This window comes from Gracilinanus agilis, chromosome 2 (assembly GCF_016433145.1).
Source record: "Gracilinanus agilis isolate LMUSP501 chromosome 2, AgileGrace, whole genome shotgun sequence".
Lineage (NCBI taxonomy): Eukaryota > Metazoa > Chordata > Mammalia > Didelphimorphia > Didelphidae > Gracilinanus > Gracilinanus agilis.
In genome coordinates, this window is record NC_058131.1 from 117,175,125 (window position 1) to 117,186,320 (window position 11,196).

General features: G+C 36.4%; 1 protein-coding gene across 1 annotated transcript in view; it reads right to left on the minus strand.

Moving 5' to 3' along the window:
- Positions 1-450: 450 nt before the first annotated feature.
- Positions 451-11,196, minus strand: part of PELI1 (pellino E3 ubiquitin protein ligase 1) — a 19,199-nt gene continuing 8,453 nt past the window's right edge. The window contains exons 4-6 of the mRNA XM_044660688.1: positions 3,739-3,936; positions 3,456-3,644; positions 451-2,919 (exon numbers count right to left, since the gene is read on the minus strand). Of these exons, the coding sequence (XP_044516623.1) occupies positions 2,353-2,919; positions 3,456-3,644; positions 3,739-3,936 (954 nt within the window). The 3' untranslated portion in view covers positions 451-2,352. The remainder of the gene's footprint in view (positions 2,920-3,455; positions 3,645-3,738; positions 3,937-11,196) is intronic.

Genomic DNA, 11,196 nt, shown 5'->3' on the forward strand with positions numbered 1-11,196 from the left:
GCTAGAAAGTGTCTGAGGCCAGATTTGAACCTAGGACCTCCTGTCTCCAGGCCTGGCTCTCAATCCACTGAGCTACCCAGCTGCCCCCACTCTTTTTTGTTTATTTCCTTTTTCATCCTATGTATAGCTTGCTTTGTACATATTTTTTTGCATGAAAGCTCTTTGAGGGCAGGGACTGTCTTTTGTGTCTTTTTTTTTTTTTTTTAATTCCTAGAGCTTAATATAGTACCTGTTCAAATAACAAATGTTTATTGATGGAATGATCCTTAGTAAATAAATGCTTTTGAACAAGAGAGAACTGATACAGTGAGTGTAAACCTCTCACCTACTTGAAATGAATTCTTTCAGTTTGTGAGAGTTTACTTTCCCATGCCCCAATCTCCATTCCTGTCTTTTTCTATTAAAAAACAAAAACAAACTTTAAATTGAAAGAAGAAAGCTTCACAATTCTATTTTGTAAAGTGTTTACTTACAGCATGAATAAATTAAATTGCAAAAAAAAAAATAGCTATGGTATACTCAAACAAAAATGATTAAAACAAATACAATATGGGAGTTGATATTTTGCTGCATCAGTCACAACACATGTGAACAATCTAGAAAATTTCAAAATCAATTATATTTCTATGAAAAGGGTGTAACAGCAGTTGCTTACACATATAATAGAGGTTTCCTGACATGCATTTCCTGAGTGAATCCAAACAATTGTTTTTGTTTAAAAAAAAAAAAAAAAACCCAAGGAAAATCTGACAGTTGAAGTAAAACAGTCCATGGCTTCTAAGCAGAAGATTCTTTTCTTTTGTTTTGTTTTTCACTGAGAAAAATCAAAGCTATGCTATAAAGTTCAGGAATTTGCTATTGTCGATTTTTATTATATACCTTTTTTCTCCTCAAACCAAAGGAAAATAAAAAACATCATAAATGGAAAAACCTCAACTTAATCCCAAGGTATACTGATCTACAAATGTGTCACAAGACCCTTTTTTGATGTAGCATACCTATCTATTACTTCCAAGTAGTGCATAAAAAAAGGTGGGCATTTTTCATGCTTTCAAAAGCAAAGTTTTAAAGGCTGCTTTGTCTTATCAGCAGACTTTGTGTACAATCTCTGTCAGTGCTGCTGTCACTAGAGCTCACTGTCACCTGGTGAAGTGGCAAGTGCTTTGTGGGGATATTGGGAATTGAGCCTCATTTTCACTTAAAGTTCTAATGTAAATGAACTATTCTAAGAAACTAAATCCATAGATATGTACTGGTCTTTTGGGTTCAAAGGCAAACATGTTTTGCCATTCAGTTCACTGTACTTCTATGTCTGTATCTTTATATGCCCAAATTTGTAGATAAGGCCAAATGAAGAACATCTAATTTAAGAATCTCTCTTTCCTAAGAAGTCAAGTCACTCTTCTTTCTTGTTAATTTATGCAGTTACTAATTATAAATGATTTTTCCAGTGAACAGATGAACCACAGTTTGTGCCTAAAAAAATAAATAAACCTGCCGAATGCTGCTAATACTAAAAACAGATTAGTTATCGTGGGAGAAAAATATATAATCTAGATTAAGTTGCATATTCAAAGGAGCATATAAAATGTTTCTTAGTGATAAGTTCTTTTATTATAGTACTACACACTACAGAAACATTTTAAGAAAATCCTTCCTGATTACCTTTAATGTGGTTAAAAACAAACAAATCTTACACAATGTAATTTGCATGAATTGTTTTACAAAGCATTCTTCTAAATCTACCAAATTTAACATTATTTTTTATTTAAAAAAAAAGAAAAGAAAAGATTCTTTCATAATGTTCTTCCTAACCTTGCAAATCCCTGCCCTTGGCTAGCAATTCAAAGCATCCATGCCAGGGATATTACACTGCCCCTACTGTGCTACTCTAGCAAATACACTCTCAGATATTTTCTATAACGAAGATAAATAGAAAAGGAAAGTTAATGTACATGTTGTTGTATTTTACAATGTTTGCATCCAAACTGTAAACTAACATAGTTTGAACCAACAGTACCTCAGTTATACAAAACATCTCAGACACCGAGGATGAGTGATTCAAAAAACACAGAAATGAAGGCATTGAATTAGACTGTAATTCTTTCTTCAAAATATATACTCAGACACAGAATATGGAAGTCTGGAATTGCACCAGATTCTTTCACTTGACTTTTACAGACTTTGCTCAGGAATTTTTGTTACGAATACAAAAAAAAAAAAAATTTTTTTTTTTAAAAAAGTCTTCATCTTAATGTAAATGATCAGAGCAGAGAAATTTGTAGACAATTGGTGGGAAAAACCTGCATCACTTAGCTTATAAATTTAGTGCCACCCTAATGCCTGTGTTTATTAGTCTAGAGGTCCTTGGAATATGAGTCTGATGTAGCCCTGCTCACCGGCCAGCTGGTGTGCACAAAAGGGACAGGCCGCATGGAAAGTGTGAGTGCCGTGAGGAAGTGGGATCTGGGACCAATAGGCAGTTGTTTTCTCTGAACACACATGCCCACAAGGGCTGAAAGCATGAGTTGGAGGACCTGCATCCACATAAAATCCAGCTTCACAGCCAAGCCAGAGGGGGACGTAGGGGCCAACCGACCTACACATGGGACATTCACGGTCCTTCCCATCTCTCTCTTCTTTGTTTCCCCAGTTGTGATACCCATGAACATGTCCACAGTTCAGATACACCCAGGGCTGTTTTTCATCGACCACATCTTTCCTTTTCATACTAGGAAAAGCAAGTGTGTTGAACCCAACAGGGCACTGAGGCCTTGCTGCATTGATTTCCTGTCTTAAAGCTTCCAGGTGCTTTACTGTTGGAGTGTGTGAAAGGCCTTCTGCCGTCCGCCAAAGCAAAGTGGCACCACACAGGTCAATTAGGGAGCCGTCCTGTAACTGGTTGGTTTCAATTTCCACCTGAGTGGGGAGGGGAAGAAGAATCAGTGTTAATTTGGTTACACATGACCACTTTAAGTTTGGATGCTGTTTACAAAGAACATTAAACACTCCATATAACTGCTGTTTAGGAATTCATCAAAATCCCTGGGACACAGTTATGTGCTTTTTGAATTGCAAGGTAATGGTAGATAATTGAACTGGTAATGACATTTTTAACCAGATAAAAAACTACAGGCAAAAGATGGGAAAATCTCAGACCAAATGTAGCTAGTTAAAATAGAATCAAAGGACACACAAATTTCATCCTTTGGAGCTTTCAATTTAGGAAACTTTGGATTTTGGAATAACATTAAATATGAGACACAAGAAGGAAATTATGATAATTTAGCATCATATTTAGTATATATGACATTATTTAGTAATCTTGTATTGGGGGGTGTGAAGAAGTGGTTCTTTTGAAAGTATCATAATCCATTTATTTCAAATCACTATTGATCGTTGATGCCTTTTTGATTATGAAAAGTTGAATAAAAAAGTCCTCTCTCCAAACTTACCATTTTCCCTCTTTGCTGAGCTGATCTGGTTTCACGCAGGCTGAATACATTTCCACATACCGATATCTCTCTCCACACCCCTGGCTTAGAATCTTCAGTAAAACCATTGCGTGGATGCATAACAAGAACTCCATTTGTGGTCAAGCCATCCATTTGCCCATCTGCGGTCTTCCACTTGGCAGCCTTTTCCTAGGAGAAAAGCAACAATGAAAGAACATCCATTTAGCTATAATTCTGAAGTATAAACTGATGAAAAACCTGATTCAGGAAAAAGATTTTTTACCCCAAGGAAGATGTTTTTTGAAGAGTCAAATCCTGCAGCATATATCCTGGCTGTGAAGGGGGGATTCCGTTCACATATGATTCTACATGCAAATCTTGAGATAGTACTTTGCACTGACTGTGTATCAGAATTGCTTTGACTTCCAGGAACTGTATCAGTTACCACAAAATCAATGGGGCTTTCAGTAGATCGTCCAATCTGGGGAAGGAATAAGAGATTATAAAATCCCCAAAGAAAACTTATTTAACATAATAGAGAACAAAAAGGGCTAGAGCAACAAACCTTTTAAGTTTCTAAGGCTGAAAGACTCAGATGTGAAAGTATCATGTCCTTAGAAACCAATCATTTTGGAAGAATGTTTTTGACTGAGTAATTAATCTGGAGCACGGGTTTAAGGACAAACTTGTGACCATAAATTACTATAAGAAAACCTCACTTACTTGGAATCCTTCTGTGGAGTTAAAGGTTAGTCTCTTTAAACATCAAAACTTGTTTAACATGCATTCTTAAACACACTCTCTTGCCTTCTTAAAATATACTGAATATAACTGAACAAACTTCTTAGTGACTTAGGAGCATTGCTGAATGCAACCATTATGAACAGTAACTTCTCTACCAGTGTTAGCAAACCTTTTAGAGATCAGGTACCCAAACTGCACCTTCAGACCACCTGTGACCTCCCTGCTACCCCACCTCCCTAGACGCAGAGGGAGAAAGTGCTCACATTGGTCTGCTGGAAATAGGGACAGGAATGGAGCAGCCTCTCTCCATACCACTAGGACATGCACGCCATGCCTTTGCCAACATGGCTCTATACTGGTCTGTTATGCAGTGAAGTATTTGGAGACTACTGAGAGGTGTTTGGGACATTTGCCTCAATACTCAAAGGCCCTCAAAGCCATGTTTTTTCAACTTGTGCACTTGTGTACTTGTGTTTTATGATTTTTCTATCCTTTCTTTTGCTATCAGGATTATCAGTACTAAGTCTGTACCCTTTCCCACAGCTTTCTGCTTCTAATATGTGCTGCAGGTAAAGGAGTCAGAGCTTATTAGAAATGTGTGCAAACTTAGGAGTTTCTTTTGGGGTAAAATACTTTAGTGACATCTATTCTATCTATTTAGAATGTGTGTATGTGTGTAGGATATCACTTACTACTTTCATGTTATTTACAGTTTATAAGTGCTCTCACATATAGATCCCCTTGTTTTAACCTTATGATAATTGTATGAATTAAGTAGGCTAGGTTTTAACTTTCTCCTATTCCTCCATTGGCTCTTCTTTAAATATGAAGAAAATGAGGCTCATAAATGGTAAAGGACTTGAACAGTCTCCTAGTTAGTGAGAGCATCATGAAACGAACTTAGTTCTTTTGGTTCCAAGGTTTCTATAATAATACACCCTCAGACACTTTTAAATTCAGCTAATATCTCCTATGTTTGTGTGTTTGCTAGTTTATTACTTCCCATCATGAGACAGTTTCAAAAAGCTAAAAAATGGTGAAAAAATTATTTTCTAACCTATCCAAAGATTTGGTAAAGGCATTCTTTGCTTCACTGAAAGGCAAGTGTCATATTAGTAGTGTGATAATTAGATTAAATCTATACTGCCCATCTTTAGATTTAATCACCAAAGGTGAGAACACCTCCAATTTTGGGAGGTCCATAAACCACGTGTGCTAAGAGAGGGTGACAAATCAGAATCGACTGACTGCCCCCAGGCAGTCCTAAGAGAAGAGTCTGTTGTGATTGGACATGCAAACTAGGAGGGAAGCACAGGAAGTGATGCATAAGTGAACCCTTTAAAAAGAGAGAGTTGAGTGAATCAGGAGGTCTTCTGGTGAAGGAACTCTTTTGGTTCATGGTGGAGTGCTGGCTGGGACCCTGAAACCTTGGTGAAACTGTTATTAAAATCTTCCTTTGGAATTCCATGTGGTGAGTGTAAAGACTGAATCTTCCTGAATTTCTCTTAAGGAAATTACCTTTAATAGAGACTCTGTGACTGAAACTTTTGCTTCATTCGCCTCCGGGCCTCTGGCCCTCTGACTCTTGGCTTGGGTTAATTATAATTAGATCTACTTGGATTAATTAGAGGATCGAAGTAATTTACCTACTGTGTTAGATTCTTATTTCCTTATTTCTTCGACCTCTTCCCAATTGTAAATAAATTTCCATAAAAGTCAATTTTGACTTGAGGTTATTCCTTAATTGGGGATTTTCCCCCTGGTGACCAATCTTTAATATATTCACACCCCAAATCCCCCTTTTCCCCTTACAGTAGAAATGTATGTGTAAACAAAACTGTCCTCTTTGGGGGGGGGGGGGTGGTGGTTATCTTCATGAAAGGGCTATATCTTTTTGGATAGCATTAAGTCTCAGTTGTCTAATTTACAGATGTTACTGGATAGGAAGCCTTTCTTTATTATTTCTTGTTTGTTGTGTGCCTAAAGAAACAGTACCAGCCTTTTATAAAGTACATTAATGTTTCCTGAATTTAAAAGGTCCTTTGTGCCAACAATCAAATTAATTGGTTATGTTTCAGGCACTGAGATGAGTGATAAAGATACAAAGGGAGAAATGAATAGTCTGTCCTCAAGGAGTTTACATTCTATCAGTGAAGTCAGTGCATGTAAAAAAAGATGAAAGATAAAGAGATAACACACACACAATACAAAATGAGTTTTTTAAAGGGGGGGGAGTTGAGAACAGTGGAAATCAGAAAAAGCTTCATGAAGAAATCAGTGCTTAAGCTGAGTTTTGAAGAAATTAATAATCCTAATACTTGGAGGTGAGAAAGGAGTGTATTTTTAGGGGGAGAAGACAGACAGCTTGTGCAAAGTTTAGATATAAAATGTCAGTCACATGTGAGGAACAGCAAGAAGGCTAGTTTGACTAGATCATGGAGAACAGGAAAGATGTGCAACTAAGGCTAGATAGAATGGGGATAAGCTGGACAGGGCTTTAAAAGTCAAAAAGATGAGTTTGTACGCTGGACTAGGATAAGGGGATAGCTGGTCATAGCCACACCTACATTTTAGAAAAATTACTTGGGTTAACTGTATGGAAGACCATATGAGGGGCCAAAAACTCGAGGCAGAGATACTTATTAGGAAACTGTTACAAAAATCTAGTGAGAGGTGGCAGATGCTTGAATTAGATGTAGAGGTCAAAATGATAAGATCTGGCAAATCACTGCATATGTGAGATGAAAGCGAGTGAATCATTAAAGATGACTTCAAGGTTGTAACCCCAAGTAGGATACTAGTATTTTTGAAGAAATAAGGAAGCTGGGTAGAGTAGTGGGTTTGGGGAAGGCAATAAATTCAGTTTTTGCTAAGTTCACTATGGGAAATCCAGTTTGAGTGATGGACAGCTGGAGTTGGATATACATTTGGGTAGCATTTGCACACAGATAATGGAACCCCACAGGAACTAATGAGATTATCAAAAGAGGGAATACATAAAGAGAGGATGGTCCAGAACAGAGTTTTAGAGAACACACAGAATTGAAAGGTGAACAATATTAACAATGATCCAACAGAGAAACCCAGAAGGACCAGGTGGGGTAGGAGAAGAATCAAGATAGCAGTTTTACTAAGACCCAGGGAAGACAGAATGGTCAACCCTGCCAAATGCTGCAGAGGTAAAGAAGGATGAAGACTGAAAAAAAGTAATTGGATTTGGCTGTCAAGAGATCAACTGGTAACTGGAGAGAGCAGGTTCAGTTGAGTAAAGAGAGGGGCTCAGTGGGAGAAGAGGAAGTGAAGATAATGAATGTAGGCAGCTTCTTCTTAAGAGTTTATCTGTAGGGAAGCGAAAGACTTGGAAAAAATTTTTATAATAAAATTCTCTGACAAAAAGTCTAATTTCTCAAATATATAAGGAATTGTCAAATTCACAAGAAATCAAGCCATTCCCCAATTGACAAATGGTCAAGGGATATGAATAGGCAGTGTTTAGGTGAAGAAATCAAAACTATGATCAGATGAAAAAGTGTTCTAAATCCCTCCTGATTAGAGAAATGCAAATCAAAACAACTCTGAGGTACCTCCTTACACCTAGCAGATTGGTCAATATGACAGTAAAGGTAGATTGATCCACAATACCATTGCTGGGTTTGTATCCCAAAGAGATAAAAAATGGGAAAGGATCTATCTGTACAAAAATACGTATAGTTGTGCTTTCTGTGATGGCAAAAAAAAAAAATTGAAAATGAGAGGATGTTCCTTGATTGGGGAATGGCTGAACGAATTGTGCTGTATGGTGATGGAATACTATTGTGCTATAAGGAATGGTGAATTGCTTGATTTCTGTAAGAACTGGAAGGACCTACATGAATTGATGTAGAGTGAAATGAACAGAACTAGGAGAACATTATACACAGTAACTGAATCAAACATAATAAGCCTTAGCTACTAATAGCAATACAATGATTCAAGACAATCCAGAGGGACCAATGATAAAGAATGTTATTCACAATGAGAGAAAGAACTGGAGGAGTAGAAATGCAGAAGAAAAACATATGATTTATCACTTATTTATATGGGTATGTGATTTGGGATTTTGGTTTTAAAAGATTGCTCTATTAAAAAAAAAATGAATAATATGGAAATAGGTTTTGAGTGATAATACATGTATAACCTAGTGGAATTACTTGTCAGCTCCGGGAGGAGGGGAGAGGAGGGAGGGAACCATGTAACCATGGAAAAATATTTAAAAAATAAAATTATATTTTAAAAGAGTTTATCTTTTTAAAAAGGAGGATAGGGGAAAGTTTGACATTTGTAAAAAAAAAAAAAAGAGTGAGAGAAACTGAAGTTGGGGAAAGGGGGGGAACAGAATGAGTGAATGAGATAGTGATAGGCACAGTGAGAGACAAGTAAAGAAAAGGCAGCTAGGGAAGCAGCCCACAAAGAGAATGATTGTGGCAGCATTTTTCTGGAGAAGATATAGAGGAATAGAGAAAGGGTGAATAGGGAGTTTACCTCAGCAAGACTGAAGTTGAAAAACATATCAGTAAGTATTAATGTAGTTACATGTGAAAAAGAAAGCAGGTGTGTATCAATTCTAACTGTATGTGTCATAAGTACTCTTAGTATTAAAACTATGCCTGAAATTTGTTGACTGTTAAAGGAAATAGTGGAAGACACATGGCCTAACTGATTGCTTTTGGGAAGGCAACAATGAGAACAGAATATATTTTTCTTTTGCCAGGTATGGCAATCACAGTTGGAAGCTAAATAAGATGACTAGAAAAGTTAATGGTCCAAAGAGACAACTAGGTCCCAGGAAATTTTAAGAGATTCAATTCTTCAAAGCACATACTAACATAACAGAGGAGTTTGTGTTTTTACAGAATATAATGTTTTGAGAATACTACTTTGATGCAATGTGAAAATGTCTGGCTTTTCTACCAGCAAAGTCACAATAAAATGTTTTTGTTAAAAAGAACATTCTAATCTATTGAAAAACTGAATTTGAAAATGACACTTTAATTGCTAATTATACGGTATAATTGTTTTATGGGCTCTAACAAGATCTCTAACCCAAATCTTTATTGAAGTTGCTATTTAATTACCTACACAGAGAATACTTCGAGTCTCCATACTCCATTAAATGTGCTTCTTAAAGACCCCTACTTTCTATCTTAGAATTGATACTTGGTATCAGTTCCAAGGCAGAAAAGTGGTAAGAGATAGGCATTTGGAGTTAGGTGACTTGCCCAGGTCACAGAGCTAGGAAGTACCAGGTCTTCCCAACTGCAGGCCTGGGTGGTACTCTATTTTTCCAATCCACTACCTAGCTACCCCTTAAAAATATATTTTGAAAAACCTCCCAAAGAATTCAGTACATAACAATTTTTTTTCTATTTGAGTTTAGAACCCCCTTAAATGAGACATCATCAAGAACTTATTTTAAAAATTTCTATTTAAGTTTGGTGGTTAGGGGCAGCTGGGTAGCTCAGTGGATTGAGAGCCAGGCCTAGAGACGGGAGGTCCTAGGTTCAAATCCGGCCTCAGACACTTCCCAGCTGTGTGACCCTGGGCAAGTCACTTGGCCCCCATTGCCTACCCTTACCACTCTTCCACCTATAAGTCAATACACAGAAGTTAAGGGTTTAAAAAACTAAAAAAAAATTAAGTTTGGTGGTTAAAAAAAAAAAAAAAGGCATTCTAAACCCAAAATTAAGGATGGAAATCTGTTAACACTTAAGTGAGTTGAAAATGACCTATTCCATAATAGCATATTGTAAGAATGAAATTTGGGAGATGCCATCTTTAAGTATATATATGTATTTTCTATGGACACGTGGAAATTATCAAACTACATTTCCCGTGGTACAACAGGTTTCTGGTTCCGGTTCTTTGGGCTTGGGGACTCCTACGTCTCCACGCAGAGAACAGTTTAAATCTCCTGGGTTAGGAGGGAGTGGCCCTCTTGGCCAGCAGACTCAGGAAGAGAGGTAACAATAATGGCTGGGGCGGCAGTTTTGAATTCTTACAAGCGCGTGGTCTAATAACTTTATCTATCGGCATTGCTTTAATTAAAATACTAATTTATATATCTATACCAGCCTTTATTATTTTTTATCCTTATAATATACAACCAGTAGCATCTCCCTGATAGTGAAGAAGGCAGGGCTAACGAGAGTCAACTTAACTTATAATCAATCACCTCTATAGAATACCCTGAGTAAAAACTGAGCTTCAGCCCTCTTCTGAGCTACCTTCAGTCCTTATCAGGTAAATACTAACCACAGATGAATTATAATCAACCCAAATAACCTATAAATGTATATAATATGGAATGGCCTTAATTTAATTGGGAGGATGTGTGCAGAATAGATTGTATAAATGAGTAGACTTTAGAAATATTTAAAAAATTTTAGTGAATAGGAATTTTAAAAAGTTCATCAGAATGCAAATGAGCAGAAATAATAAATGTAACCTTCTCAGATCATAATGTAATAAAAATAATAATTAGTAAGGGCACCTGGACAGGAAAATCAAAAACTAATTGGAAATTAAATAATATGATTCTCCAAAACCAATTTGTCAAAGAAGGAATCATAGAAACAATCAATAATTTCACTGAAGAAAATGACAATGATGAGACATCCTACCAAATTATGTGGGATGCGGCCAAGGCAGTACTCAGGGGGAAATTTATATCCTTGAGTGCATATATTAACAAATTAAGGAGGGCAGAGATTAATGAATTGGGCATGCAACTCAAAAAATTAGAAAGCGAGCAAATTAAAAATCCCCAGATGGAAACTAAATTAGAAATACTAAAAATCAAGGGAGAAATTAATAAAATCAAAAGTAAAAGAACTATTGAATTAATAAATAAGACTAGAAGCTGGTACTTTGAAAAAACAGACAAAATAGACAAAGTACTAGTCAATCTAATAAAAAAAAAAAAAGAAGAAAACCAAATTGACAGTATCAAAGATGAAAA